General features: G+C 52.0%; 1 protein-coding gene across 1 annotated transcript in view; it reads left to right on the forward strand.

Moving 5' to 3' along the window:
• NUP93 (nucleoporin 93kDa) overlaps nucleotides 1–6,743 on the forward strand; it is a 33,173-nt gene extending 26,430 nt beyond the window's left edge. Inside the window, exons 17-19 of the mRNA XM_010151857.1 lie at nucleotides 329–412; nucleotides 1,137–1,265; nucleotides 6,511–6,743. Coding sequence (XP_010150159.1) covers nucleotides 329–412; nucleotides 1,137–1,265; nucleotides 6,511–6,621 — 324 coding nt within the window. The 3' untranslated portion in view covers nucleotides 6,622–6,743. The remainder of the gene's footprint in view (nucleotides 1–328; nucleotides 413–1,136; nucleotides 1,266–6,510) is intronic.
• Nucleotides 6,744–8,805: the final 2,062 nt, after the last annotated feature.

The following is an 8,805-nucleotide window of genomic DNA, read 5'->3' on the forward strand; positions in this document are numbered from 1 at the left end:
ACCCCAGAATGTATCAAATCACATCACTTAAAACAAAAAAAATGATATTTAGTGAGTTAGAAGCTGCTGCAGTGCTATAGGAATTTTAAAAGGTGTTTTTTTCCCTGTTGCTAGCTGATTGGGAATTTATTTCTGGGGCTGTGTTGTAGTCATTGAAGAAAATATTCCTGCTACTCAGCACAGTGAGGAGATAAAGCAGTGCATAACAATGGAATGATTTCTCTTGAATGGAATCAGGAGCATTACATTGACACTTCAAAAACATACTGGATTAGTATATGATACAGAAAACATTGATTATCTACCCTGATTCCCTTTCTTTTTGAAGATTATTGAACGCCTGAAGCTTGTACCTCTTAGCCAAGATTGCGTGGAGGAGAGAGTTGCTGCCTTCCGGAATTTCAGTGATGAAGTAAGTAAAATCTCTTGGGTTGAGCTTCCAAAAGCCTTTTGCTTTGTTAAAAGGATCTTAAAACCTTGTCACCTCATCATTCTTACTCTTTAATGGGGAACTAGGATGGAGTATTTTGCCTTCATATGAGCAGACTCTTGGCTTGCAACTTTTTCTCCTTAGTGCTGCTCTTTGGAGCTGTAGAAATCCTCTCTCCCTTTTGCAGAAGGTGGCTGCAGATTGGAATCTCTCTGAATTTAACCAGGTGTGGGTCAAGAATTGGCAGTGTCTCAAGCTTTCAGCTGTGCTGCTTAGTTCTTCCCCCGTGGTCACTGAGCGTTTGTGCTTCCTTCCCTCCAGCCTAGAGGCACTCACGTATTTGATGCAGCCGTAATGGGAGGCTGTTACTGCTCTCGAACTGTTTCCGCTGGAGGGTGACACGTCTCCTTTAGACAGTGTTTGTATGTATCTGGGCCCTTTGGAGTTTTTGGGTGTTACATGAACTGTTGCTGTCAGACATGAAGGTGCAGCTGTTACGCTTGTCTGTCTCAAAATGCCGAGTAACCCTCTTTGCCAGGTGTTGCACTCACAGGGGGTAACCACTGAAGGTGTGGCTGTTAGCTGAGTGAGCATCAACCGTAGTTGTCACTGCCTGCTCTTCTGATGTTGTACAGCGAGGGTAATGGTTCTGCCAACCTGTTCTTCGTTGCAAGATATCCTTTTTTGTTTCCCTTCCTTTGTGTAGATAAGGCACAATTTATCTGAGGTCCTGCTTGCAACCATGAACATTTTATTCACCCAGTATAAGAGGATGAAAGGCACAAGCCCAGCCACTCCTGCCAGACCCCAGCGGGTAATGGAAGACAGAGATTCGGTAAGATTGTAATTCTCACTCTCTGACAAGTTTCCCTACGTCCTTCTTCTCCTGATTTCAAGGTGCTGGGCTTCAAATAACTGTAAATCTCTAATGGTCTTCGCTTTTGACTTGCTCAGTTACTTAAAGTCTTGAGACTCAGCTTGCTCAGTCACTTGGAGTCTTGAGGCTAGTCTCTCATAACTTCAGATTTGTGTAAAGAAAGGATATTGCTCCGATTGGCATTGAGCTAATTAAGATATATGACACTATATATCCACCTCCTAGCAAGAGAACACAAGTGTTCAGTTTGCGTCTTGGTGGGATCTTGCCTAGTTAACAGACGTGGGCAGTGCAGCGTCTCTAGGACAGTTGGTGTTGCTGCCTTGACAGCTGAGCAGATTTCCAGATCCCGAGTCGGCTCCTTCCATTTGAATTGGTGACCTGTTCATGCCAAACTGATGTCTGGTGGGACGGCCTTGACTCCTCTCCTTGGCTGGCTTCTGCAGTGCTGCGCGCTGACGTCTTCGGTGTTTTTTGGCAGCACGCCAGGATGCTCAAGCCCATTCAGTGGGTGAAGATGTTCTGCTGCTGCCGCAGAGCGCGCGGCTCCCGGGGCGGTGGGGCTGGTCTGCCTGCCTGCTCGAAACGGCTGGCCACTTACTGCTAGAGTGGGTGCTGAAGCGTTTCCTCCCGCCTTCAGCAGGCTCCAAAATAGGCTCCTCTGGCAGAGCACAGCTGGGTTAGCGGGCACTTACCGGTCAGCTTGGTGTGTGGAGCAGGAGGGTTCTCAGCTTAGCTGTCCTCGGGGCTGGTCGTGTCAGTTAAAGCTGCCACAGCACTTGACAACCAAGGCCAAACCACTCATCCCATCTTATGGATTAGGAAATAAATATCAGCTCCTTTTGAGAATGAAAATCAGCTTGGGCCACAGCCAGCTCTATTCCAGGCTTTAGTCATCGCAGAAGTGCCTTTGATCTATAAATTGCAATATTGGTAAAAGTCCTAGTAGCATTTTGTAATTACATCAGAAAGGGAAAGGCTAAAGTAGTGATTTAGCTTCTATCTTTGGGGCACAGTCTGTGAGAGCTACGGGATCCTGCCTTGGAGCTGCGCTTGCACTCTGGATCAGCAACGTTGGAGAAGGGTGCGTGCTGCTCGGGCTTTTTTCCCTTCAGTTCTGCACGTGTGATGTCCCAGGCTCACGCAGTCTGTTACCTGCTCTGTGTTCACAAGGTTGGCGTGGCGCACACAGCCATAGCTCCGTGCTTTCCAAGAGAGCCCTTTATTCTGGTGTGGTGATTTCAGTCTTCTGCCTCGCATAGCAGCATTTACCACCTCCAGAGGGCTGTAATGCTGTCGGGTATCATCTCAGCACGAATGCCACAACGTGGCCGTGACTGTTGGGCTGATTGGCAGTGGGACCAGCAGCTTTGCTGGCAGGAGTTTGTGTAGAAGGAACCCACCGTGACGAGGTGTCGATTTGACGCGTGTTACCGGTGCGTGTCATAAGCGTGCTCTGTGCTTTCGTGCTGTTGCAGTTGTGGAGATCAGCTGATGATGTACCTTGCTAAAAGCCCTTGAAAGCTTTCTTTTTTCAGGCTTCAAGTTTTGTTAGCCAAGCTTCTGGCCTTGTGGTAGGATCTCGTGGCAGCAGGGTATCGGTGGGGTTGGAGACGCAGGATTTCGGAGTCCTGGATCTCTGGCCGCTACATGCAATAAAAGCTGTGTGTAACCATCAAGAGGGGACAAGCGCCTGCTGTCCCTGCAGCCAGGGAGGTGATAAAAGGGTATCTCTGGGGCTAATGTCAGAAGGGAGCATAAATCTGCTGCTTTAGGAGTAGCTAGAGAGAACTAATCTACAGTCCTGTAGCTCCTGGCTGCTGAAGGTTTGCAGGCACAGGAAAATGCTAAGCACGGGCACACGGAATGTAGGGTAAGAATAGCTTCAGGCTGTGTTCCCCTTTTTACTTATTCTGAAGAATTTCCCCCAGGCCTGTGGGAGCAGGGAAGCTAGATTGTTTCAGTTTCCCTGCCTGGGAAAGCAGTTCGGGAGATTTTAGTGGTGGGAATAAACGAGGGTGTTTCAGATGTGAGGAGAGGGGTGGGTTTCTTCAGCAAAATCTCCTGGTTTACCTGAACAGAGGTGGCAGATACAAGCTTCTCCAGGATGTGCTTGGCAAGAATTTTACTTTTGAACTTCCCTGGGACAAAGGCAGCTTTTCTTTTTTCCACAGAGAAGCAAATTTTAGGGGAAATCAGGCTCTTCAGAAGCTTTACCCAATGAACCGTGCAAGTGAAAAATAACCTTTCCTTGAAGAGGTCTGTGAAATCCCAGGATTTTCTCTAGATCCATCAGAGCAGGCAGATTCCAACCCCCCTGTTCACCAGAAGGGTTTGATGACACCAGATAGCCGCTGTTAGTACGTCTGGGGCTTGTTTGGGCAGCAGGGAACAGTCCCCCGGAGCAGGGACACACGGCTCCGAATTGGCCCTCTGGGGCCAAGCGCTGGTCTGCTGGCTGCCCTGAGCGGGATCTCAGTGGGAAGGGAGTAGAGGGGCTTGGGCAGGATGGAGAGGAATAGGACCTCTGGAGACCCCCACATGCAGGGATGCTCTCTGCTGGAAGGTCTCCTGTCCCACTCGGCAGATGAAATGAGCTTTCCTTAGCGATGGCCGGGTTTGGAGTTGGAGCTGGCACTCTGCGCATTCCGTTTCTTTCACCGTGAGATCGCCCAAGCTGTGTTTTGAGTCTTTCTTTAAGTGTATACGCATTAATTAGTTTTGGGAATGAGGGAGCAAAGTCCTGTCCCACTTGGCCTGATCCATTTTGTCAGATTTCGGGCAGAGTGCAGCAAGCCCGGGCTGCCGTGCCGTGGCTGCGGTGACAGCCCGACCCAGATGCCGTGAGAGCCTGACAGCAATGTCACACGCTCCCCGCCCCGATCCGGGGTGGCAAACTTGCTGGAGCAGCCCGAGGGTGTTATCTCCGCGGCAAAATTAGGTCATGAAGGGAATGGAATTCTTTTTTTTTTCTCATTGTGGTCTTATTTTAAATCGCGGGTGACTCTCAGTTTGTAAGGTAATTACAGCCAATAGTACATCTAGACCTCCAGGCCGCTCTTAACCTCTGCAAACCCCTGTTCGCTCTCCCTGAAGTATTGCAACCGATCCTGTTGTTTTGATTTTTAAAACCAGCTCTAGTGTCGTTGCTACTGAGATGGTGAAGGGGACAGCGACTCGCGTGGCTCCTAGGCCTGCCTTCGCCACAGCGAGGGGGTTTGCCTCTTGATGTTTTACTTTCAGAGAGTCCAACAGCTGGGCACGCTCTGTTTCATCTGCGGCCTGCTCTGACCTCCACCGTAACGCAGCAGGTCAGACTTAATTCCGCGCCCTGGCCGCGTAACGCGTTTGGAAGCGGGCTAGAAGTGGTGCCTGTGACTGGATCCGAACGAGTCATTTCCAGGCCACCTCGGAAGGAGCTGACGCACCGGTGTTAACCAGGAGGTGAAACTGTCCTGGGAGCCTTTAGCGTTGGGGTCAGTCTCGGCATTGCTGCTCGCTCCGCTGCGCGGTGCTCTGGGAAGGGGGCAGTGCCTCCCACGGCGTCGCCGGCCACGTGGCTCCATCCTCGGCTGGGCAGGAGTACAGCACGCGATGCTCCGTACTGCAGCCCGGCTGCCGGGCTTTGCAGGCTGTCACGGCTTTCCTTCCGCCGGGGGAATGGAAAGGGAACGCGGAGTGGCTGTGCTCTCAGTGCTAAAGCAGACTTCCCTGCCCCACGCGTGCAGTTGAGGGCGTTGGCCCAGCTGAAGCAGCATTCACTTAGACGGCATTGTGGAACGCGCAGACGAGCATCCCAGCTTTTCCGTTACCAGCCTCCAACGCTCCTCTGCTGCTTTAATAACTGGGTTAGCGTCATCGCCCCAACAGAGGGGTGGAATTGCCGCGACGGGAGTGGGGGACGGTGTTCACAGCTCTCCCCGCCACGCAGCAGCTTCAGTCACTTGGCCGGCTGCGGGCTCTGCTGTCAGACTTCCCACCCCCGTGCCCACAGCAACCAGAGCTGCTCCAGCTTTCCCTGCAGTCCCTAGGTTAAAGGAAGATTTGCACAGTGGCATCCTCTACTGCAGTCATTTAGAGAGGCTTAAGAAAACACTGTGAGCAATCATATCATTCAGCCTGCACAGTTCTCCATGTATCATAGAATCATAGAATGGTTTGAGTTGGAAGGGACCTTAAAGATCATCCAGTTCCACCCCCCCTGCCATGGGCAGGGACACCTTCCACTAGACCAGGTTGCTCAAAGCCTCATCCAGCCTGGCCTTGGACACTTCCAGGGATGGGGCATCCACAGCTTCTCTGAGCAACCTGTTCCAGTGCCTCACCACCCTCTCTGTGCAGAATTTCTTCCTGATATCTAATCTAAACCTCCCTGTTTTCAATTTGTACCCGTTACCCCTTGTCCTGTCACTACAGGCTCTTGTAAAAAGTCCTCTCCCAGCACCCTTGTAGGCCCCCTTCAGATACTGGAAAGCTGCAATGAGGTCTCCTCGGAGCCTCCTCTTGGGCTTTCTGTGTTCTCCTGACCTGTTCCAGTTCTCAGAATGATTTTCCTTTTAACTTACTCACCATTTTTCACCAATGAAACCAGTTATTTCTGAATTCCTGCAGCTGTTACACAGTCCCACTGTGCAGGAAGGGTGATTTCAGGCAAAGCTCTCTGTGTACTTGGTGCATCTACTTCCCTTGTGTTACGGAACGAGGAGCCTTTCAGGATGTCGGGATGTCGTAGGCGATGCCGGAGACCTCCGGCTGCGTGTGGCACCACCAACCGGTTTGTCTCTAGTGCTTCTGCCTTGAGTATGTTAGTGCTGCCTTCCCAGCAGGGTCAGCTTGGTGTTTGGAGAGGAGGGAATGCCAGAGGGAAGTTGTTTCCCCGGGAAAGCCCCCTTCATGTAGGAATTACAAGGTTGTTGCAGCACAGCAACGCCCTGTGTGGTTGGAAATGGGATTTCTTGGGTCATCTTAAATAAATGGGATTTCTTTTCTGCAGTAAAAGGGTTACTCGATGTGCTTTTAATGGTTGGAAAAGGAAATAATTGGGTTTCCTTCCAAATGCGGAGATGGGTTATCCCGAGGGCAGCTCTGAGAAGCAAAGCTTACGTCTCCTGGTTTGGGCAGGCGAGCGATCATCCCCCGTTGGGCTTTCGTCGTGGGGTTTGTCGGCGCTAACAGAACTGTGCTTTGTTTTTCTGGTTTTTAGCAGCTTCGAGCTCAAGCGCGTGCGCTGATCAAGTTTGCCGGAATGATCCCTTACAGGACGTCGGGAGACACGAACGCGAGGCTGGTGCAAATGGAGGTCCTTATGAATTAGCGGAGAAGCTTTCGCGGGGGGCGGCAGCAGCCTGTGCCCATCTTGAGGACACTCAGAGGGTGGGACCAGTAGCGTTTTGTATTCTGTATTTTTGTTGATGGAAATAAATTCCTTTGATTTCTGTTTGTTTTTTGACATTTTCATTTTCACTGATTTTTGCGGTTTTGTGGGGTTTTTTTTCTATTTGTTTTCTTTTAAACTGGTTTATATTTAGCAAATTGTTCTTCACTGGTTGGTGGGCTGTGCAGAGCAAGAGGTCAGACCTGCAGCAGGGAGGTGGGAGCTGTTTTGCAGGAGAAGTGGAGAAGAAAACTTGGCTTTCATGCTTGCTCAGCGCACAGCTCAGAGACGGTAGACTCTTGGTTTTTGGGTGCAGGTTAGTTGTTGGAAACGTGTGCCTGGTGCACCCCACCTGTGACACGCTGCTATCAGTCCGTGACTTGCCTCGCACGTGGCGTGTCCACACGGTGCAAGCGAGCTCTCTCTGCTGCGGAGGCTCCTGTACACGTAACCAGGCGTAAACGCTCGGGTCGGGGCCGGACACAGCTCCGCTGAAGCTTCAGCAGCCGTGGGATTGGAGGTGTTTTTGCGAGTGACGCTGAGTTTTTAGCCAGTTGTGTTCAAAGTGATCCCGTGCCGGGTTCACCAGAAGTAAGGAAGCTGACTGGAGAAGTCCAAGTGGGGAAGCGTTGGGTGGGGGTGGATATTGCTGTTGGTTTAGTGGGAAATCCAAGTCCCACTGAAGCGAGGGGCCTTAAAAACCGGTTACGTGTACAAGTTCTGAGCTGCAGCCAAAGGGAGCGCCTTGCAGTACGAGCTTCCCTCTTTAGCAGAGCTGCCCCGTTTGGAAACGGGAGCGGGGGAACGGTGGGGGTTACCCTGCTGCTGTCCTGCCCTCACGCCGCTTGCATTAGCTGGGGTGGGAGAACACGTGTGCCTCTGGATACCCAACAGCCCCCAGGGGCGAGTCAGCCTCTGCATGTTAATAGCTGTCGTGGCACAGAATTATCTCCGTTGTGCGGTGTCTGTTTTAATGGCAACGGGGGGTATTTGACTGACTTGATGACAAATTTCCTAATTACTTTTTCCACCAGCAGTGTTGTAGTGTTGAGTTTTGTGAAGCTTTTGGACGGGAGGCCAAGGGCTGGCACCGCTAACCGTGTCTCTCGGCATTAGCTGCCGGGCAGTACGGCTGGGGACTAGGGAGCCGCTCCCTAGCGTGCGCCGGGCGGCTTCAGCTGAGGGCCGAGAGGGACCTGGACAACACCAGGGCTTTGGTGAGTTATTTGGGGGGGGAAAATATGGTTTCCTACCAAAACGTCAACAGGTGAGCATGGAAAACTTTATTATTTATTAACATTTCTGGTGTATTCCTGTGTGGATGGTTCTTGGTATGTCTCAGCTGGAAATTCATCCAGTTCCCTACCAAACAGGTTACTCACGAGTAGCAGAGCAAGGTGTCTCTCCTGGTGCTCACAGGCGGTCCGGGCGGGACCAGGATTGGCCCCACGTACGGTCCTGCGGGATAAACCCTGCTCCCATGGTGTTCCTGCTGGCGCTGGAGTGTCCCCGAGTTACTCCTGGCGTCAAAGCACCTCGTGCACGGAGAGGCCAGCGAGTCTGTGCCTGTCCTCAGGCGACCGCTGACCCGAGCGAGAGAGGGATGGTGTTCAGGAAGGGTGAACACCTTCCACCCTCCCCGCTGCAATTCCCTCTGCCCCCCCCACCACGCAGGGATGGAAGGTGTTTGGAGCTCAGCTCTTGGTGCTGCCGTGTTCTGTCTGATGCCCGTGCCCCGCTGCGAGCCGTTGTGCTGCCCATTCCTGGTGTCGAGCGGTGAGCTGAGGGACCTCCCAGGAGCGGCCAGGTGCCCTTTTTCTGCCTGCCACTTGCAGATGGCTCTAGCAGCTGCTTTCCAGTGCTGCTCAGCCTTCACGGGGGCGACTGACAGAGGAACTGACGGCCGGGTGCAGTTTGCTGCCTTTGTGCTCAGGGGTTGTGGCTCCAGCCTCTGGTCCCTTCTCAGCTAAGGGAAAAACGAGTTATTTCATACTTGGAAAAGCCAAGGTGGCCCATCTGTGATGCACAGACAGGGGACGTAAACCCCAGGGAGTCAAAGCCCTGGAAATGCCCCATCCCTGGGAGTGTTCAAGGCCAGGCTGGATGAGGCTTTGAGCAACCTGG

The sequence above is a fragment of the Eurypyga helias genome, unplaced genomic scaffold (genome assembly GCF_000690775.1).
Source record: "Eurypyga helias isolate BGI_N326 unplaced genomic scaffold, ASM69077v1 scaffold6890, whole genome shotgun sequence".
NCBI classification, from domain to species: domain Eukaryota; kingdom Metazoa; phylum Chordata; class Aves; order Eurypygiformes; family Eurypygidae; genus Eurypyga; species Eurypyga helias.